Source organism: Antechinus flavipes, chromosome 5 (genome assembly GCF_016432865.1).
Source record: "Antechinus flavipes isolate AdamAnt ecotype Samford, QLD, Australia chromosome 5, AdamAnt_v2, whole genome shotgun sequence".
Classification (NCBI taxonomy): Eukaryota; Metazoa; Chordata; class Mammalia; order Dasyuromorphia; family Dasyuridae; genus Antechinus; species Antechinus flavipes.
The window spans coordinates 104049907-104073166 of record NC_067402.1 but is presented as its reverse complement, the minus strand read 5'-3'; the positions used below and the strand labels follow the sequence as shown (position 1 = coordinate 104073166).

At 35.9% G+C, this 23260-nt stretch overlaps 1 protein-coding gene across 2 annotated transcripts in view; it reads right to left on the bottom strand.

The window, feature by feature from the left end:
• The window catches only part of ZC3HAV1 (zinc finger CCCH-type containing, antiviral 1), a 95141-nt gene that overhangs the window by 16791 nt on the left and 55090 nt on the right, over nucleotides 1–23260 (bottom strand). The window contains exons 8-12 of one of the 2 annotated variants that reach the window (XM_052001481.1): nucleotides 22669–22828; nucleotides 20369–20468; nucleotides 18427–18529; nucleotides 15456–15540; nucleotides 52–10332 (exon numbers count right to left, since the gene is read on the bottom strand). In XM_052001481.1, the coding sequence (XP_051857441.1) occupies nucleotides 10111–10332; nucleotides 15456–15540; nucleotides 18427–18529; nucleotides 20369–20468; nucleotides 22669–22828 (670 nt within the window). In that variant the 3' untranslated portion in view covers nucleotides 52–10110. Of the gene's footprint in view, nucleotides 1–51; nucleotides 10333–15455; nucleotides 15541–18426; nucleotides 18530–20368; nucleotides 20469–22668; nucleotides 22829–23260 lie in introns of those variants that run through there. The other variant, XM_052001480.1, reaches the window with a different exon arrangement.

Genomic DNA, 23260 nt, shown 5'->3' with positions numbered 1-23260 from the left:
GTAAATCCTCCCACCTTAAGAAATGATCCTATTTCATCCTTTCTTCTCCAGAAGACTAATCTATCATCATCACTCTCAATAATTTTCAATCTTTCCCTATATTCTGACTGCTACAAAGTCCCACAAACTGTCCCATTTGCCCTATATCTCCCTGATTAAAACAAAAACCCTTATTCAGTGCCTCCCTGCTAGTTATTTTCTCATAAGTCTAAACTCCTGAGATTGCTGTTTACAAATCAATGTTTTCAATTCCTTTTTTTCTTCTTAATAATGCAGTTAGGCTTCGGACAGTTTCAATTAGATTGTCAGATTTGTTACAAAATGCCTCCTAATTTTTGCTTTAATTTCTTCTTCATTAGTGGCTAAGTTCACCCTTTTCATTTTTGATGCTGGTAATTTAGTTTTCTTTTCTTTTTCTCATTAAATTAACAAAGGTTTATCTATTTTGTTGGGTTTTTCATAAAATCAACTCAGTTTTATTTTTAAATGCAATATTTTTCATATTTTCAACTTTATTAATCTCTTTCAATTTTCAAAATTTCTAATTTGATATTTAACCGGGGGTTTTTATTGTTCTTTTTCTAGCTTTTTTTAGTTGCATGCCAAATTCATTGATCTCTTTCTTCTCTATTTTATTCATATAAATATTTAGAGATGTAAAATTTCCCCTAAGAAATGCTTTGAGTGCCTCCAGTAAGTTTTGTTTTATTGTCTCATTATTGTTATTCTCTTGGATGAAATTACTACTTCTATGATTTGTTGTTTGACCCACCTGTTATTTTTTTAATTAAAGCCTTTTATTTTTCAAAACATATGTGTGGACAGTTCTTCAACATTAGCCCTTGCAAAACCTTGTGTTCCAATTTTCCCTCTGTTCCTCTATGCCATCTCCTAGATGGCAAGTAATCCAATATATGTTAAACATGGTAGAAATATATGTTAAATGTAATATATGCATGCATATTTATGCAATTATTGTGCTGCACAAGAAAAATAAAATCAAATCTGTAAAAAAAAAAAAAAAGAAAGAAAGGAGCAAAATAAAATGCAAGCAAACAACAACAAAAAGAGTGAAAAGGCTATGTTGTGTTCCACGGTTCTCTCTCTGGGAGTATATGGCTCTCTTTATCACTGAACAATTGGAACTGGTTTGAATCATCTTATTGCTGAAGAAAGCCACCTCCATCAGAAATGATCATTTCTCTTCAGTAAAGAGAGCTAATTCAGTTTCAATTGATCAAAAATGGGCAGAAGCAGCTACACCCAAAGAAAGAACACTGGGAAATGAATATAAACTGCTTGCATTTTTGTTTTTCTTCCCGGATTATTTATACCTTCTGAATTCAATTCTCCCTGTGCAACAAGAGAACTGTTCGGTTCTACACACATATATTGTATCCAGGATATACTGTAACCTATTCAACATGTAAATGACTGCTTGCCATCTGGGGGAGGGGGTGGATGGAGGAAGGGGAAAAATCGGAAAAGAAGTGAATGCAAGGGATAATGCTGTAAAAAATTACTCTGGCATGAGTTCTATCAATAAAAAGTTATTTCAAAAAAAAAAAAAAAGAATTGATCATTATATAATCTTCTTGTTGCCATGTACAACAATTGCCTGATTCTGCTCATTTCACTTAGCAACAGTTCATGTAGGTCTCTCCAGTCTTCTCTGAAATTATCCTGCTTGACTCACCCATTATTTAGGATTATTTAATTTCCAATTAGTTTTTAGTTCATATTTCCCTGGTCCTTTATTGCATGCAATTGTTATTCCACCGAGATCTGAAAAAATGCATTTACTATTTCTGCCTTTCTACATTTAATTGTGAGGTTTTTATGCCCTAAAATATGGTCAATTTTTGTGTAGGTACCATTATTCATTGAGGAAAAGGTATATTCTTTTCTATCCTCAATTTTTTCCAGGGGTCTATCTATCTAAGTTTTCTAAGATTCCATTAACTTCCCTAACCTTTCTTGTTTATTTTGTGGTGAGATTTATCTAATTCTTAAAGGAAGAAATTGAGCTCTCCTGCTAGTATAGTTTTGCTGTTTATTTTTTCCTGTAACTGACTTAATTTTTTCTCTAAGAATTTGGATGCTGTACTACATGGTGCATATGTTAATGTTGATATTACTTCATTGATTATAGTACCCTTTAATGAGATCTAAATTCCTTCTTTAATCTCTTTTAATTAGATTTGTTTTTACTTTTGCTTTTTCTGAGGTCAGAATGTTACCCCTGCTTTTTGTTTTTTGTTTTTTTTTTTTTTTGCTTCAGCTGAAGCATAATATATTCTCTTTATATCTCTTTGTTTCAAATGTATTTCTCATAAACATATTTTAGGATTCTGGTTTTTAATCCAATCTGCTATCTGCTTCTGATTTTGGGGAGTTTATCCATTTAACATTCACCATTATGATTAGCAGCTATTTCCATCCATCCTATTTTCTTTTCATATATCCTTTTTTGCCCTTTTCCATCCTATCGCTCCTTAGTAATATTTTATTTCTGACCAACCCATCCCTCAATCTACCCTTCCATCAACTCTCTTTTCCTTTTTCCAGTTTCTACCCTCCCTTTTAATCCAATCCTTCCCTTTTCTTTCCCCTTTCTCCCCCTATTTCCCTATAGAGTAAAATAAATTTCTATACCCAACTAAGTGTGTATGTGATTCCCTCTTTGAAACAAAATTGATGAGATTCAGCTTATTCCCCCCTTTTTTACCCTCTACTAACAGGTTTTTTAAGCCTCTTTATGTAATTTAATTTACCCCATTTTACCTTCCCTTTCCTCTTCTCTCAATACAATCCTTTTTCCATTCCTTAATGTCTTTTTAAAAATATTATCACATCAGAGTCAACTCATTCCCACACTCTCTATGTGTACCTCTTCTAACTGTCCTATTAAAAGATACAGTTCTCAAGTTACAAGTATCAAATTTCCATGTAGGGATATAAACAGTTTAACTTTTAAATAATATTTTTTCCTTTCTTGTTTACTTTTTTTAAAATGCTTCTCTTGAGCATTATATTTGTAGATCAAATTTTCTATTTAGTTCTGATCTTTTCAATAGAAATGATTAAAAGTCTTCTACTTCATAGAAGATCAATCTCGTCCCTTGAAAGATGAAGCTCAGTCTCATTGAGTTATAATACACGATTTTTTGCCTTTCGGTATTCCTGGCTCTCTGATACTTTTTATTGTAAAAACTGCCAGATCCTTGGTAATCATGACTGTGACTCCTTGATACTTATTTTTTATTTGTTTGTTTGTTTGTTTCTGGTAGATTGTAGTATTTTTTCTTTAACCTTATAGTTTTGGAGTTTTGCAACAATATATCTTGGAATTTTCCTTGGGGGATCTGTTTCAGAAGGTGAGGGAAGGATTCCTTCAATAGCTATTTTGCCCTCTAGTTCTGGTATATTGGGGCAGTTTTCTTTGATGATTTTCTGAAGAATGCTATCTTGGATTTTTTTTTTTTTGTTCAGGTATTCTAATAATTTAAAAATTGTCTCTCCTATATCTATTTCCCAGATCAGCTGTTTTTCCAGAGATATTTTACATTTTTTCTTTTTTTCATTATTTTTGTATGACTGATTCTTGTTGTCTTATATTCATTAGTTTCCATTTGCCCATTGTTCTAGTTTTTAATGTTTGATTTGCTTCAGGGAGTTTTTTCTTAATCTCTTTTTCCATTTCTACTTTTAAAGGTGGTGTTTTCTTCAGTGGATTTTTTTTTTTTTTTTTTTTTTTTTGCATTTAGCCAATTGTATTTTTTAAGGAATTGTTTTTCTTTTCCAACTTGCTGACCATAACTCTAGGCTTTTTTCCCAACTATTCTTCTACCTCCTCTCTTATTTGATTTTTAAAAATCCTTTATGAGATCTTTCAAAAAGGCTCTTTGGGCTTGAGAGCAATTCATATCTTCCTTTGAGGATTCACATGTGAACATTTTGTCCTCTTCCAAGTTGCTGTTTTGATCTTCTCTGCCACCATAGTAACTTTATATAATTAAGGTTCTTTTTTGTTTCTTGCTCATTTTTTTCTTTTTCCTATTTTATGACTTTTACAGTCGAGCTCTGCTCTTGGGAACGCACAGGGGGTACTATTCCAAGCTTCTTGGGTAGCTTTGAGCACAGGGCCCCTTGTTTTAGGTGACTTGCTCACAGTTGGGGGTAGCACAACCAAAGCCCTCCTGTTGTTGCTGGTTTCCCAGGCTGACAAGTTGCCAGGACTGGAGGCTGCCCCAAGGTCTGCTCTGCTGAGGCAGGACAGAAGGTCTCAGTTGCTCATTCCCTGTGATTAAAACCCTCCCATTGGCTTTCCTAGACACCATCTGAACTGGAATGAGCACCCATTTTACCCCAGAGAGACTGACCTTTCTTGAAGTCTTTCCAACATGTCTTGAGCTGGAAAGAGGTTTCATTCTGTCTCTTTGAAGGCTTTGTTGTTCCAAACTCCATTTAGAAGCTTGATTTTATGTGATTTTTGAGGGAAGGTAGGAAAGCCATTTTCACTGATAGTTTCAACTGATAGGCCTCTTCAAAGTTATTTGTTAATCATTTTCCCTCAATTCTCATCCTCCTTAATCTCTCTGAAAACTCTGACACTTTCAATCACTCATTTCTCTTTGATACCCTCCTCTCTCTAGGTTTTTGTGACATTTCTCTCCCTCCCAAATGTTCTGAGCAAAATGCTCCTTCTTAGCTTCCTTTACTGGACCTTCATTCACCACTAATTGGTGAATCACAGTGGTCTTCTGTCTTTATTATTTCACTGAACCCATTAACCCCCTTGGATTCAACTGTTACTTCTGAAGATGATTCTCAAATCTATTTGTCCAGCCCTAATCTCTCTCCTGGTCTCCGATCTTGCATATTGAATGCTAATGGACATCTCAGAGTAGATATGTTGTAGACATCTTACACTCAACATATCTAATACTAAACTTATTATCTTTCCCCCTGAACCTTCCCATGTTTCTTTCTTTTTGTTGTTATGGTTACCACCATCCCTCCAGTCACCTAGGACCAACAACCTGAGATTCAATTTCAACTCACCATTCTCTCTCCCTCCACCTTCAACTCTTAAGCATCAGTTGCCAATGCCAGTCATTTCTACATCTGTATTTTTTCTCATATATACCTCCATTCTGCTAGAAAGTCCTTATCAATGCTTACCTAGACTATTGCAATAGCACTAGCAATAGTCTCTCTACCTCAGGTCTTTTGCCATTCAAATCCATCCTCCAATGTCAAATTGATCTTTTTAAAAGAAAATATCATAGGGTAGCTAGATGGCTCAGTGGATAAAGCATCAGCCCTGAAGTCAGGAGGACCTGAGTTCAAATCTAGTCTCAGACACTTAACACTTCCTGGCTTGTGATTGCTTTCAGAATCAAATATTAAATATTCCATTTGTCTTTCAAAGCCCTTCATAACCAACTTCTGCCTACTTTCCCAATCTTTTTATATCTCACCCCTCTCCGTGTATCCTGATCCAGTAACCCTACACAACTAGGTGATAGAGCAGATGGAATACTGGATCTAGAGTGAGAAAGACCTATTAACTAGCTGTGTGACTCTTGCCATTTCTGCCTCGGTTTCCACAACTGTAAAAATGGGTATAATAAAAGCACCTACCTTATAGGAATGTGGTGTGGCTCAAAGGAGATATTCATACAGTACTTATCATAGTATCTTGCACATAGTAGGTGTTATATAAATGCTTATTATATTACCTTCCCCAGTGACACTGGCCTCTCCTTGCTTTCTAGAATATGACATTCTATATCTCCCAACTTCCAACCTTTTCACTGGCTGTTCCATATATTTGGAATGCTTTTCTTCTCTAATCTCTACCCCTTGGATTCCTTCTACTCTCAGCTAAGATCTCACTTTCTCCAAGAAGCTTTCCTCGGTCTGTCTTTATTTTAGCACCTTAACCTCCCTGTATAAATCCTCTTTGTACATAGTTGCTTCCATGTTGTCTCTCCCATTTGGAGAGGATAATATTAGTGCTTAAGACAATGCTTGGCACATAGAAGGTAGTTAATACATTCTCACTGATTTGATCCTGGAGTTTTTTCATTTGGGCATTCATTTATGGCTTGTTTTCTTTTTCTAATATTGAATTATTTAAAGTCTATTTCTCTTTAGTCAATTTTTTTTTTCTTTTTTGCTGAGGCAATCGGGGTTAAGTGTCTAAGACCAGATTTGAACTCAGGTCCTCCTGACTTCAGGGCTGATACTTTATCCACTAGGCCACCTAGCTACCCCTCTTGTCATTATTAAAATATTTTATATTTTGATGTTACTGTATATATAGTATTGATATTAACTCTACTGCCTTTATGCCTAATGTAATTTTTCTCTTTTCATCATATCTATATTTACTATAATCTTATCTAAAATCATGATTTCTACCCTTGTTTTTTTTGTTCAGCTGGAACACAGCTGATTTTGCTTTAGTCCCTACATGTGATTCTTTGTTTCAAATATGTTTCTTGAAAGCAACATATTGTTAAGAGTCTGATTTATAATTCATCCCGCTATACTCTTCTACTTTATGGGTGAGTTCATCCCATTCACATTCACACATTCATCCTGTCTTCTTGAAGTTTTTTCTTCTCTTTGTCCTCATCATTATCATTATCATTATCTTTATAAATAAAGTAGTAAAAGACAGTGAATTGGATACTTGTGATATAAATGAAATATCCTGGTTTTTGTACTTAAAGTCTTCTAGTTCTCTTGCCCCACCCATGATTTTCAACTATTTCTTCTATTTCAATCCCCCTTCACATTCCTCACTCCAAAATTCAAATATTTTGCTTATCACTGTCCCTTACTAATCCTTTCTTCTCAAACCCTAGCTCTTTCTTTTGTCCCCATCTCCTATTTCCCTTTTGAATGTAATATATCAATCTTCCTTTATCTAGTTCAAATAAAAGTAAAATTAATGAGATGTTCATTCCCTCCACTATCCAATTAATTATATAAACTATTTTGTACACATCTTTTATGTTATCATGATTGCCTTTCTTTATGCCTTTTCTTGTCAATAAAGTACCTTATTCCTATTGTTACCTTTGCTGTAAACCTCTATATTTTACTTTTTAGAATACTGCATTTCAAGTTGTCTTCTGAATAGTGGCAACTGATAAAGTCCTGTGTCATCTTTATTGTGGCACTTAAACACTTTCTTTTAGATTGTTGTAGTATTTTTTGTGTGGGTATAATTTGAATTCTAGATTTAAGCTATGACATTTCTATAAGTTGTCACTGTTCACCATTTGGCCCATGCCAGTTTTAAAAGGATATTGTTCTCTTTATCATTATTCTCTCCTTAGTTATTCCATTTTGTGACTTTTATTTCTTCAAGGTACTGTTGTAGTCCTTATAATCAGGAATTTTTTTTTTTTTCAGGAATTTTTTTTGATCTAAGGCTTTATCTGTATTGATGGATTTCTACTCTCCAGTGGGCATCTTTCAAACCAAAGTATTTTATTATTTGGAATTCTCCTTACTTTGTTTATCTCAATCTTTACTATCTAGGTTGGTGAATCAAGGAAGGCATGGACAGGGACTGCCTGGTCCTGACTATGGCTCTTCCTTTAAAGGATTCTGGGGCTGCCTTTTGCCAGAGAGCTCCAGCTCTACCTGGGGTCCTTAATTGCTGGGCTCAGGAATAGGGTATTTCTGGGCAATGGGCTCTCCCCCCATGCTCTGGGGACACCCTGACCTGGCTCTGCTAAAGGCTTTTCACCCATCATTAGTGACCTGCCAGACTCCAGTTAGAGCTCCTCAGGGTTCTTCCCAGTTTGGGCTCCAGACTAAAAGAACACTCTGGGTTAACTTTTGCTTAGAGTTTCTCTTACTGCTGGTCTCAAAACTTCTAGTATAGTGCTGGATCCAACTCAGAGCACCACTCAGCACTGCTTAGCACTCTATTTTTTACCTACCCTGGCTTGTCTATCTCTGGGAATCTACAGAGCAAGACACTGGGAATTCTTCTATAGATCCCAACTCTGGGTTGAAGGGTCTAAAAGTGATTTTTCTTATTTCTTTTTAGATTGGTATGCTTCTAAGTCTCAATGGGGTGTTTATAAGAGATCTGGGCTCTTGTATTTCCTAGCAGGCCATCAACTTCCTATCCACCTCACTTACTACTTTTTGTAAAGCATTTTAATTTTATTCATGATCAATCATTAGATTTTTTTAAAAGATGACCAGACATGTTAAAATGTTAAAAATTCCTTTATAAATCATGTCACCTTTTAATGTAACATGGTGAATTATGGATTAATTTGGATCCATTCTATAGGATCTCATCTGTCTAAATCAGAGGTTCTTAATCTGTGGCCCACAAACTTGGTTTTAAAAAATATATATTTATATTTAAACATATTACATATCTCAATAAATATATTAAAAGTATGTCAATATAATTTTGTAATGTTATATATTTTATGCATCTGAAAACATTATTTTGAGAAGAGATCCACAGGCTTACCAGACTTCCAAGCTAGATAAAACAAAAAAAAGATTAAGAATCTGTTATCATTTTTCCCCACTGGGTTTGTGTAATGATGATAGTTCTTTAAAAATGGGATTTGGGTTTATTACTCCTCTACTTTACCCCCTACACTAACTACCTTACCAGGAGACCAGCTTGTAAAAATTAACATTTTTCATTTGTCTACATTTTCTGAAAAGCACATAGTTGAAGAAGTACAAATTTCACATAAGATTGGCACAAGTACACAGATTGGGGTTTTTCCCTTGTTCATCCTTCAATCTTGAAAGAGATTTTTTATTAGGCCATGTGAGGTACCATGGACAAAGAATCTACTTAACAGGGTGGAATATTCCCGCTTATCACATGGTGATGGCAGCTGTTGTCACAGGGTTACCATGGTCAAGATGTTCATTGTCAATAGTCAGGATCATAAGAGGATGAGAAGATCATGGCTTCCTACATCCACCCTGTCTTGGAACCAGATATTGGAGATCCGGTTTTGTAATCCCTTTCTTCCTATCCCCATTTCTTACTGCCTCACAGCAATCTAGAAAATCCATGTAATATCTTTAGAGTAAAGATTTTTTTTTAGGAAATCATATAAGAACTTAACATTTTCTCATATTATGCCATAGTCTAACAGAATATATATTTTAAAAAATAACAATCCTGTATTTCTAAATTTCTACGCTTTTTCTGAATCATCTGCTGGCCTTTCTATGCCATCTTGCAGGTCCCCAAAACCATTCCAAAATTCTCATTTTAATTCTTATGCTGACCTGTGATATATCAAAACAGCATTGGGGAAAATTATGATGTGGACAGGATAACTGTAATTGTTTATGTTTTACAAATGTGGAGGGTCTTTGGACAGAGATGAAAAATTCTTTCTAAAAAGTATTTTTGAACAATATTCCATGTAATCCCTTAATCTAAACTCTGAACTCAACTAAGGTATATTTTATAATTCTCAACCAATGATAACTCTCTGGTGCACAGTTCAGAGAGATTCTGATGAGAACACCGGGTAGTGATTCAAGTAGAGTACAGCCATATAAACAATTTAGATATTACTCTCCCTCACCAAATAATTAACAATGACACAATACCTTTTAGTAAGCTTAAGACAGGCAGCATATCTGAAAGGATATAGATAATATTTATAGTATAAAGTACATGTATAGGACCGGCCACAAGCCACTGGAACAAAAAAAAACATGTCAACAAGCTGATTTGCACAAAAATGATCATGATTAGGAGATTCAACATATAATTTAACTTAGTTTATTCAAACCAAAATTAAAATTTACTAATTAAATTTACAATTAAGTATTTTTTTTATTTTTTATTTTTCAAATTATAACAAACCACTGAAAACCTGGATACAAAAATCCCACTTTTGGAGATGAGAGGGTTGTTAATGATAAGCAAACAGAAATTTGGAAACAAAGCAATATTATAGTTAACAAAATCATTAGATATGTCATATCTATGACTCTAAAACAAGAAACAGTGAAATTCAGAAAAGGAGACAAGAAGGGAAGAAAACCCTCAAAACTTACTTAACTAGAATTTAGTTGAATGACCTATTTCAAATCTGTCTCATTTTCTGAGCTGTCACTATCAGTAGTTTTTGCTTCTCCTGATATTTTATGATTTTCTTCTTTATGGACTTGTGTAAACTGAAGGATTTCCCACATTGAGATCAGCTTCTGTATCTTTCCACATGCTTGTGTACTTCTTGATTCATTGTGAGTGTTTTCGACCAGAGAACAATTTCTTTCACATGCTGCAGAAGATGAAGGAATCTAAAAGCAGGTAGGAAGCAAAAGGAATCAGGGGCTCTATTGGGCAAAAGTCTTGCTACCAGGGGACAAGAAGGATGTGTTTGACATAATACCATTCTGCAATCCTGAAAACAATTTGTATTCTACCACATGTACCTTTTCGAGAATAAATTCTAAGCCACTTTTGAAAGCTTTTCAAACTTAAATGCTGGAAAAGCTTAATAATATTATAGGCAGAAATGAGGAACAGGAAGAAATTCTAGTTTGCCTCCTTCCCCTAATCTTAGACTCCAACTTAAATTAATTAGCAAATCAAATCTAAGAGAAACCACCAATTTCTAGGGACAAAGAATGGGGACTCAAAAGACACAAAGGAAATGGGAAACTTTAATCTTAGCCTAAGGATATTTTCCTGGCTTGAGTTTAAGACTTCCTTTGCACTAGGAAGTCTAGAATTATATCTTATCACCCTTAAGGAGACTCACAGCCAGAGATGACTACTGCTTATAGTCAAACAGGAAATAAAGCCTTAGAACAGGGGTCCTCAAACTATGGAGGATGATTATCCCCCTCACCCAGGGCTATGAGGTTTCTTTATTTAAAGACCCACAAAACAAAGTTTTTGTTTTTACTATAGTCTGGATCTCCAACAGCCTGAGGGACAGTGAATGGCTCCCTATTTAAAAAATTTGAGGACCCCTAACTTAGAACATGCAATGTTAAAGGAAATGAAAGAGATAACAGAATAGCTTAGAATAGTCAAAGATAAACCTTATCCAAGAAGTGAACTCCTTTAAAATAAATTAGGAAGGGTTAAACAGAAAGCATTGTCTCAATACTACAACAAATATTAAAAGAAATGCTTTGCAGCCTCCTTGAAAGTTACTAAAATTTAAAACAAATACAATAGCAATAACTGCTGTGTTCTGGGGAATTGGTCAGACTTCCTGACACAAAGTCAGTCTGAATGACACTTAAACCTTCTTAGACTTTGAGTACAAGCACAGCTGGTCTGCAGAAGAAGGCAGTACAGGTGGTAAAACTGTAACAATCTTGGGAACTCAAAAGAGTTATTAAAGTGTGCATATCCTTTGACCCAGCAGTGTTTCTACTGGGCCTATATCCCAAAGAGATCTTAAAGGAGGGAAAGAGATCCACATGTGCAAAATATTTGTGGCAGCCCTTTTTGCGGTGGCAAGAAACTGGAAACTGACCTTGACACTGTTGTGCCACAATTCTCTTTTATTATCCTGACTCAATCTCCTAAATTGTCCTGCCTCAGTTTCCCTAACTGTTATGCTTCAGTTTATAACGGTTCTGTTCAATCCTGCAAAACCAACCCTCCCTCTTAATCAGAATATTTGATAAAGATAAAAGATTTTATGTTTTAGAATATCAGAATGCTTCTCCCCATCCCAAGCTATCTGAATACCAGATACTGTCTTATCAAGATGCCTTCCCCCATCTCGGTGCCTTCCCCCATTCCTCCCTTCACCTTGTCAGAACCAGACTGTCAGAGTCCTGTTCCGGCTCTCAGCACCCTGACTCCGCCCCTGCCTCAATCTACCCCCTGAGTCTGAGCCACGTGTATATATGTCACTGAGAACTCACATTGTTTGCTGGATTCTTGGAGACGATAGTCTCATTCAGCCCTGGGACTAAACCGTGGATCCATTTGGTCCCAGTAAATCTCTCCCTTTCAAATAAAATATTAAATACTCTCTAATATCTATCTTGCCTCAGCATTACAATGCAAGGGAACTCTGTAAAAATTGTGTAAAATAATCACTGAAACTATGTCCTCTTGGATCTGCAAAAGAAGAAAAAATCAGGGTTTCCCAGGCTCCAAGGAATCTAGCTGAGAGAGCCCATTCTCCCAGATGAGAGAAGCAACATTATTCAAGAGCAAATCAACTCCCATTGATCTTTTGAGAAGTCACATCCTCATTCAAGAAATTCTAAATTTTCATTCAATTGAGAAATCCTGGTCTGATTATCAATTCAAACTGCCCCAGATTTGCTCTTAAAGTGGGTCTTTGCCAGTCATTCTTTGCAAAATATTTCTTCACTAAAAAATAGGCGCGCTAAGGGGAAAGCCTCAGTGTAAAATAAAAATCTCCTTTTTGTGGCAGACTCTGGGGTTAGCGAAATTGGCTTCTGAACTTCTGAACCTACGGTGCCTCCGAACAAAAGGGATCTCATTCATTCATTCATACACCTCATCAACCTGATGCCCATCAGTTGGAGACTGGCTGAATAAGTTATAGCATATGCATGTTATGGAATATTATTGTTCTATAAGAAACAATCAGCAGGATGATTTCAGAGAGGCCTGGAGAGACTTACAGGAACTGATGCTGAGTGAAATGAGCAGAACCAGGAGATCATTGTACCTGGCAATAAGATTATACGATGATCCATTCTGATTGACATGGCTCTATTTAACAATGAGATGATTGAGGGCAGTTCTAATGCTCTTGTGATGAAGAGGGCCATCTACATCCGGAAGGAGGACTGTGGGACTGACTGGGGTTCACAACATAGCATTTGCCCTCTTTTTGTCATTATTTGCTTGCATTTTATTTTCTTTCTCATTTTTTTTTTTTTTTGGTTGATTTGATTTTTCTTGTGCAGCAAGATAATTGTATAAATATGTATACATATATTGAATTTAACATATATTTCTTTTTTTTAATATATATTTTATTTCATAATAACTTTATACTGACAGAATCCATGCCAGGGTAATTTTTTTTTTTTTACAACATTATTCCTTGCACTTGCTTCTGTTCTGACTTTTCTCTTTCCTCTCTCCACCCCCTCCCCTAGATGGCAAGCAGTCCTATATATGTTAGATATTAACATATATTTCTACCATGTTTAACATATATTGGATTACTTGCCATCTAAGGGAGAGGGTGGGGAAAGGGAGAGGAAAATGGAATACAAGGTTTTGCAATTATTCATGCATATGTTTTGAAAATAAAAAGCTTGAAAGAAAACCAACAACAATCTTGGCAACTCCACCAGAGACCACAAAAATAAGTATAATTCTTCAAGGGAAAAAAAAAAGGACATTTTACTAAAGTGAATATTTTCAAGCATTTCTGAGGAAAATGATGAGGGGAGCCCCGAAACTCTTCCCTGAGAGACTCACCCCAGGGAATCAAGATAAAGTGGTTTCATTCTGTTATTTGCCTGGGATTGGTTGAGTCCAGGACCACTCCTATTTAGGCCAGACCTGGAGATTTCTATTTAACCCTACTGAATTGGAAATTAGCCCAGAGACACTCATTCAATTCCATGATTTTCTATTCTGATTCCAGCACAAACGGTTCCCAGCCCCACCAAGAGCTGCCCCCAGCTTTTAGCCAAGGTTTCAATTATAAAAGAGAGCAGCTGAGCTCAATCACTGGCAACTAAGGATCTCAAAGCAGGAATCATGCCAGCCCAAGGAACTTCCCTTGGCATGGCTACCTGCAAGGGACTCTCTGCTGGCTGAAAGACATTCTATTTCAGCGTTACTCCCTCTTTATCTCTCTCCTTCCTATTTCTCTAACAAGACCTTATTCACTGTCTCTGCTAGGATAGGATTTTTTTGCTAAAAACTTTATATCCCTCTGTGAGGACCTTGCCACCAAGGAATTCGGTCTTTCTAGCAAAGGCTGACTTCCCAATGCCAATAATAAACTTCTTTTGCCAGTTTAACTTTTCGAGTTCATATGTTACAAAGAACCTGTGCCGCTAGAGAGGGGTTCCCACAACTCCCTGCCCTGCGCCGAACCTCATCATTTGGGGACACAACCCTGAACCTCATCAAAAAGATCAAACACAAAACTCATGAGGATAAAAAGGTAAGCGTGGGTAAGCAGTCATAAGGGACTCAATAAAGTTAAACTCAAAAATTTTACAAGTTTCTCCGACAAAGACTTTGTTGCTATTATTCTTCAATCATTTCAATTCTAACTGACTCTTCCTGACCCTATTTGGGATTTTCTTGGTAAGAGTATGGAACAGTTTGCCATTTCCTTCTCCAACTCATTCTACAGATGAGAAAACTGAGGCAAACAGGGTTCCTGGTTTTGCCCAGGGTCACACAACTATAAAGTGAGGTAAGATTTAAACTCACAAAGAGGAGTCTTTAGGCTGGGACTCAATATACTATGCTACCTAGCTTCCCAAAAAAACCCTCATTTTTCTAATATATGGGAAACTAAGTCAAATTTATTTTTTAAAAAAGCGATTCCACAATTGACATATGGCCAAATGATATAAATATGCATTTTTCAGAAGAATTAAGAATTATCAATAGTCATGTGAAAAAAATGCTCTCAATCCCCTATTGATTACAGAAAGGCAAATTAAAGCAAATCTGAAGTACCACTTCACACAAACCAGAAATGAAAAATGCTGAAAAAGATAAGGAAAAATAGGTACATTAATGAACTGTTGGTGGAGTCATGAACAGTCCAACCATTCTGAAGAACAATCTGGATCAATGCCTAATGGGCTAAAAAACCCTACATTCCCTATGATTCAGTAATATAACTACTATGTCTGCACTCCAAAGATATCAAAGAAATCATCTCTTTCTTAGAGTTCTTAGAGAAAGAACTCTAAATGCAAATTGAAGTATACTTTTCTCACTTTTGTTTATGATGTGGCTAACATGGAAATATTTTTCATGACTTCACATGTAAAACTGATATCCTATTGTTTCTCTTTATCAGTGCAGGGAGAGATGGGAAGGAAGCAGAGAACCTGGAACTCAATTTAAAAAGAAAATAATATTAAAATAATTTATTAACAGAAAAACTCAGAAAACCAAAACCAAACAAAAAATCCTGTTACTTCCGACTAATAGTACTTGTACAGATACTCCCTAGTACTATATCTTTTTGTGCTCATGAGATTTGCAGCAACAGCATTAAAATCTTGCTATTTTTTTTTCCAGGAAAAGTTCCTCAAGAGAAAAAAAGAAAAAACAAAAAGAAAAAAGTTTCTTCTTTATGATTTTCCCATTTTTCTCTTTCCCTGTAGAAGCAGGCAAATCAGACTATATTTCATAGTTGCAAACAACTCAGTAAACTTCAAACCTTCACTTCAACTAATTCATGCACTAAAGAAATAACAAAAAAGTGTACCTCATATTTTCTTTCTGACAGGTCCATTTGATTCCAGGATGAAGGAAAATTGAAAGACTCTTTCGTGTTTTGCTCTCGGGATTGGCTAAACATAAGAAAAAGTAAGAATTAATTAGCCCCTGTAGTTTGTACAGCGACTTTCCCTATTCTTTTCTAGTAAGACTATTCTGACATAAATGAATGTATAATATATACATATGTATGTTAAAAGAGTATTGTATGTATATAGAAACATAAATGTGATAAGATACATATATCATATACATACGCATGTAGTGCCTCATTTTACAACATAATATAAAGAGAAAATACATACATATATAGTACTTCATTTAATAACACTTGTATACATATATATTCTACACACACACACACACACACACACACACACACACACACACACACTATACTGTCAAATTCTCCACATTCGTTCAGTTAGCAAACAATTCTGTGGTGTCATTAAACTTTAAGGTAATATCAGATGCTTTGTTTTGTTTTTTGATTTGTGAATAAATTGGATTTAAATAAAGCTGAGTTGCACTCTCTCTTCCAGAGCCATCACCATCCAGTGGCAGGACAGGGTCAAAACTGATGATCACTCAGGACACAATGGATGGCCCTATTTCTATCACGGCTAACTAAGCGCTCCATACCACCTGCCTCCACAATTCACCTTCAAGGCTGATGCAACAAATTGGTCTCATCTGCCCATTCCAGCAGAGGAAGTTGTTTTGAGTTTGGGGAAGATAAGCCCCTAACTCACCGCAGGATTGAGAACCCTTGGTTACCTTCAAACCCATTGGCTTAAATGGTTTACCAGGGTATGGTTGCTGTGCTTGCTGCAGCTCCTTGGAACCACAGGTGAGAGTTAGGTGGGACAAGGTGGACACCAAAGGTGAAAAAAAGCCTTGTAATGGACTTGGCATCCCTCACTCCAGAGGTATTAGTTTTCCCTGACATATCCAGTGTCACGTACGGTGGGAAAATGGGAAGATTAATGTCACAGATCACAAATAACTGTTAAATATAGCCAAGTCACCATAAATGTCTTTAAGAGAAGAGGTAGCAAAAAACATGTCAGGAATGAATGAAAAACTATTTATTAGGTGCTAATTACTTGCCGGGGACAGGGCAACATGCTGGGGATACAAGTTTAAAAGTGAGATAATCAATTCCAATAGACTTGTGATGGAGGGAGCCATCTGCACTCAGAAAGAGAATTATGGGAACGAATGTGGATCACAACATAGTATTTTCACCTTTTTTTGTTGTTATTGGCTTGCTTTTTTTTCCCTTTCTCATTTTTCCCCATTTTGATATGATTTTTCTTATGCAATATGATAAATGTGGAAATGTGTTTTAAAAAATTACACATGTTTAACCTATACTGGATTACTTGCTGAGTAGGAGATCGGTGTCAGGGAAGAAAGAGAGAAAAATTTGGAACACAAGATTTTGCAAGGGTGAATGTTGACAACTATTTCTGCATGTATTTTTGAAAATAAAAAGCTATTATTTAAAAAAAATGAGGCAGTCCATACTCTCAAGGAGCTGACACTCTGATAAGGGTGGGCAAGGTTGCTGACAGCACTTCCATTACCCATTTCATCACCACAAAGGACAGCCTTTTAGAAAACTCTATTTAAAAATATCCTTTCTCTTATAGGAGATGCTGCCAGCTCTTGTGTGATGTGAACTGTAGCTCCTTAATACTTGAATTACCTTTTCTGGAAGCTTGCTGCTTTTCTTCTTTGATATAGAGCTCTGGATTTTAAATAAAACATTCCTAGGCCTTAATTTTCTTTTAGGAAGGTACTGGTGGATTCTTTCTATCTTTATTTTGCCCTCTGGTTCTAACAGATATGTGCAGTTTTCATTAATGACTACTAAATAATGTATTCATGTTTTTTTTAAAAAAAGTCATCATTTCAAAGAATACTGTGTCTTATGGTCAGTGGGCCCTGTTTCCTATTTCTTGACTTTTTTTGTGGTTCTGGGATGGAGGTAGTTTCTCACTGACTTTCATGATCATTATTCAGTCTAGTATAACTTTGGGGTTTTTCTGGAGTGATATGGAGATGGTCTGCCTCCCATGCAGATAGCCATCTTTGCTAGAAGATCCTCTGCTTACATCTGTGTATATTCCAGATTCATTCTCATTCTCTCTCTGTTTCCCCTATCATTTATCATTTCCAGTCAGATGATTCTCAAATCTAAACATCCAGCTCTAGTCTCTTTGCTGAATTCATGTCTTAAAATATAATTTTGGTCAAGTGCTCTAGGATTCAGTTTGCTTGTTTGCAAAATGAGAGATGTGTAACAGAAAACATCTAAGATGTCCTTGGCTTTAATCTATGATCCTATTATTAATAACTACCTAAAAGGCATTTCTTATTGGTATCATACATCTGGGTTAAAATATAAAACCCTTCTCCATCTATCTCCATCCTACCTTTCCAGGATCATTACGCATTCCTTTCCATTCCAAATCCATTAAACAATTTACTGTTCCTTGTAGAGAACATCTGAACCACTGTTTCTGCCTCTTTGTGCAAACTATACTCTATACCTCAAATGCACTCTCCTCCTCTCCTATACTTCAGAATATTCCTTCAAAGCCCTGCTCAAATACATCCAGATCCTTTCAGATATCAGTGGCTTCACCCTGGAAATCACATGATATTAATTTTGCAGAGATTTTTAACTGAATTTTTTTTGTCCCAGCAGAATGTAAGTTCCTTGAAAGCAGGATCTAATTTTAATTTGTTTTAGTTCTGGAACATCAAGGCTTTGAATTGAGCTTGTCAAAAAACAGAAAATGGAATAAAGGCTTGAAGATAATATGAAAGTAAATTTCAACCTTGTCTGGATTAGTTATGAATCTGGCCTTACTATACTGTTATTGTACTGTACTGTTATGATTATAATTAATTGATAAGGGCCCCCTGTTCCCTACAGGACAGATACTTACTTTGTCCGTTTCTGATTCCAGTATACAGTCACAGAGGACACAAATTGAGGCCGCCTTCGAACTTCCCTTGTAGTACCAGAGGCTATGTTTGTCTGGGTCATCTCTTTAGACAGAAAAAAAGAGTTAGTCCAAAGTTAAAATGGTTATTACTATCAGAGCTAAGGATAGCAGCTGTTATGTATAATGTCCCAGTGAGAGAAGGAAGGGGGCTACCACATTTCCCTTGGAACAAAAAACTAATTTTCATGGCAGGTGCTAAGCCAACCAAAGATTATCTTCATTTAGACTTCACTTCTCTTTTTTTCCTTCTTTTTCTCACTTCCTTTCAGACTTCTCTCCTTTAAATAACAGAACAGGCCCTCCCTCTGGCTGACTTATAATCTTTCTTACTTGTCACTAAAAAGACACTAATTTGTAAACCCTAGACTACTCTTGCCTCTTGTCTTATTAGACGAGCTATTTGAAGTTCCTTGTAGATGACATCTGAATCGTTATTTCTGACTTGTCTGATTTCCCCACAAATAAATATTTATGCTTCGCCAATAAATACATCTAGTGATTATGTGACTATATATAAGCCCAGTAATAAATATTAAGTGACCTTTTAATGCATTTAAATAGCTAATGATAGGCCAATAATTTAATATATACATGAAGGGATAAACTTTTGGATAGATGATTGTCACAATGAGTATTTGTGTCCATTGATAGGATCTCTTTTTCAGAAAGAATCAGGAGAATCTACATCAGGGGTACTTTAAACTTCTTTGTGAATAAAAAAAAAAAAAACTAACAACAAAAACATTTGGCAATCTGGTAAAGTAAAAGGACTCTTCCTCAGACTAATACTCTTACATGGATAAAATAAATTGGTTAATTCAACTATATGGAAATAAAAATGCTTTTGAAAAGGAGTTCAAGCACTCAAAGTTAAGAAACTCTGGTCTAGAATCAGGTATACAGAGACAAATATATGGGTCACAAGAGATAACATGAATATCACAAGAGATAATTCTATAGGCTGCTCATCTAACTACATGTAGCTTATATGAGCAAAGGTCTTCTTCGTTCATCTAGTTTTTCCTACATTGCCAGTTAGACTAATATCTCTTTTAAAATCTTGAGATTTCTTTAAGGATTTTCTATGAGAATCTTGGGTATGATACAATCTGGACAATATAATCCACAAAGGGGGGCATCTGAGGGATGCTACCGGAAAATTTCCTTCCATCTGGACCCCCACAATAAAGGGTGATGGATATGGGACATTATCTACACCACTCTGTTCCAAATTTCAGTTGATAGGAAGCCTAAAGATTGATGAAAGTTATCTCTGTGGTTGTATTTAGGAATTTTCTGTGATTTTAATATAGACAGTGGGAATAAGCATTTATTAAGTACCTACCAAATGCCAGACACTGGACGAAGCAGTTCCTGCTACTATTATCCCTATTTCACAGTTGATCTGAGGTAGTATTTGAACTCACATTTTCCTAACTCTTTAAACTCTTCCTGTTAAGAGCTTTTAAGACTGCATTTCACTCTACCAAATCAAGTAGTTTTGTTTTTTGATGATCAACAAAAATTAACATAGGAAGATCTTGTATTCTCTTTCAGGTACCTGTGTGACTATGAAGAGATCTGTTATTTAAAAAGTGTTTATGAAAGTCTGCCTTTCCTTTTAATTGACCATACTTTCAATATTTAGGTCAACCTCAAAGATTTATTTGAGTTTTCCCATGTTCATGAGAATTCTTCATTTTCATCATTTCTTATTACTCATCATTACTTATTATACTCATGTATCACCTAACAAATGAAAAATTCAGAAAATCCTAGGGAGTTTTGTATGAACAAATGCAAAACATAGTAAGTAGAACCCCCCAAAATGATGTGCATTTATGCCAAGAACATGAAAAGATCCCCCTAAAAGAAGTCATACCGTTAAAATTCAGTTTATATTTATGATGAGGTGATAAAAATGTCTGTGGACAGACTAGAAAGAACAACTCCAGATCTTCAGAAGTGAGTTCTGAATCCTCCTGTTTGAAATAACATGAAGGAAAAAAAGAAGAATGAGTTTCAAAGAAACTATTACCATAATACCTGATGCCATTTGATTAAAATAAACAACAGTGTCTGATTTCCTTCCAGACTGGGTCTAAAGTTCTTCTCTAGAAATCCTTCCCTGTTATGTCTTGGGATGGCTGTCAAAATCAGACCAAGCTGTCAGAGTTCAACAGAAGATATCATTCAACACCCCAAATAAAGATGTGTCTGTAATATCAGGATTCACGCCGATAAAACCATGGAGCATCAATCCCTAGGCTGTTTGCTAACCCAGAGGATAGAACACAAGTCAGGGAACACCTGAGTTCAAATACTGCCTCAGAGACCCTTACTGGCTGTGTGGTCCTGGGGAAGTCCCTTAGACTAGTCAGCAGAAATACATCAAGCAACTGAGATAAGGGCTGGGGAGAAAAGGCAAAAGCAAAGTGTCTGCCCTCAAGAAACGCACATGTTGGAGAAAAAAAAATAAGCAGCAAGATGCCACAAAATACACAGTGAGAAGATCTCAGAGGGGAGTCACTAAAAGCAGGAGAGGGAAGACTCAGTTTTCTCTTCTGTATAATGGGAATAATAATGGCATCTGTCTCCCGAGGAGAATGTGAGGCTCAAATGAGATATGTTAGGTCCTTGGTCAAATGCTCTATCAAGGCTAGTTCCACATCCATATACAAGTGAAGAGACCCCAGGCACCCCAAAAACACCTCAACTGTACTGCAGCCAGAGGTAATCCTCTTATATTCATGTTTTAAATTGTTTTTTTTCTGGTTATACATGTACATCAAATTTTTAAATACACATTTCTTTATGAATCATATTGGGAGAGAAAAATCAGAACAAAAGAGAAAAACCACGGGAGAGGGGGAAAAAAAGAAAAAAAAAAAAGAAGTAAATGTAGCATATGCATTGATTTATGTTATCTCCATAGTTCTTTTTTTGGATGCAAATGGCATTTTCTAAACCAAAGTCTACTGACATTGAGAATTCTTAATCTAAAACTCTGGCCAAGCACTGTGCTAAGTGCATTCAGTAACTGACCAATACATGAATTAATGCTAAAACCTTTAGGGATGTCTTTCCCAATTCATAATGAAATATAGCACTTTTACACCTTTCATTTGGAGCTCTATTGAAACATCTCACCAAAAGGATTGATAGATTACAACCCAAATGGCTACAAAAGCCCACTGGAAGTGCTGGCTCTAGAGAGATCATGACCCCTTTCCCCTACCTACTCCCATTTGGTAAGAAAATACAACTTAGAATCAGACTGCCAGAACTAGATGAATCTAGACAGCTAGCTAGGACAGAGGATGTAGTGTTGGACTTGCAAATTGGGAAAGCAAAAAGTGCCTCAAACACTTATTGTGTGATCACAAGTAACTTAATGGGTGTTTGCCTCAGTTTCCCCAACTGTAAAATGGAGATAATGATAGCACTTTCCTTTCAGGCTTGCAGTGAAAATCAAATGAGATATTTCTAAAATGTTTAGCACACTGCCTGGCACAGAGTGGGCACTTAAATGCCTGTTTCCTTTCTTCTGCATTATTTTATTGCTTTTATTGATTCTGTACCAAGAATAAAAATGCTACCTCTTAGCATGTGAATTTGTTTCTTTGGGGAGATTGGATTCCATAAAGTTGAGGACGTAGGAATAGGATTTTGCAGATGAGCTGGTTATGATTATTGAATCAGCATCTTATATAGTAAGCTGGAAGAGGTATCCAAAGCCAGGTTGGTGCAAAGTTCCTATAGGAATCCCAGACCAAAGGGGAATCTGTAGTTCTATCACTAGGAAGCAATAGAGCTTTACATCCTGGATGACTGGAGTTGAGTTCAGCAGCAAAATCTACCGTTATTCAGACCCAAACCCAGGACAAGATCTTGCAGAACTCAGGCCAGGAGAAGAGTAATCATACTTTTCCCCTTTTTGGAGAGTCCTGATCCAGATCCTCAGCCAGAGATGTCCCTGACATCTAAAGATAATATAATACTGAACAGTCCAAAGAAAGAACCACTCTAATCTTTCCAGCTAGAAATGTACAGATCCTGGTCTAAACATAAAGTATAAAGTTAAAAAAAATTAACAAAATTTTAAAATAAAATATGTAATGAGTTTCTTTAAAACCTAAAATTTTGAACAAGAGCATTAATAGGAAAGAAATGGATTCTCACCTCTTTTCCATATTCAATCCAATGGTTCAATTCATTCTTCCAATACCAGTGCCACTTAGTGCTAAGGGCACAAGTGCTATTTTGGATAGTTGATGGAGTAGAAAGGCGTCGAACAGGATACAAATCAAGTAGCATTTCCTGAAAATCAATACCGTGACTTCTGAAAGTAAATGTTTGAGGAGAAAAAAAGTTTAAAGTTAGCCAAATGCTACCCTGAGCTACATGTGTCTCTCAGTCTCTCTCCCTTCCCTCACCCAGCTGTCTATCCCTAACTCTTTCATATCTCTCTTTTGAAGCCTCCAAGCTTTGAAGAGAACTAGATTCAGCGAATTTTAGATCATTTAAACCAACAACCTCCGTTTGCATATGGAAAAAAGGGGCAGCATCTAGGAAAGTGAAATAATTTGCTTGAGACTATATTTTGGTTAATAATAATACCTTATTGGCATTGTCTAGAACAAAACAAAATTATGATCAGATGATTTTCTGTAAGAAATTACTTTAGAGGACATTTAGCAAGGGGTGGATTAAAGCCAGGGAAAATTAGCTTTTTGAGAGCCAAAAATTAAATTTTTCAGTGTGGGCATTTATA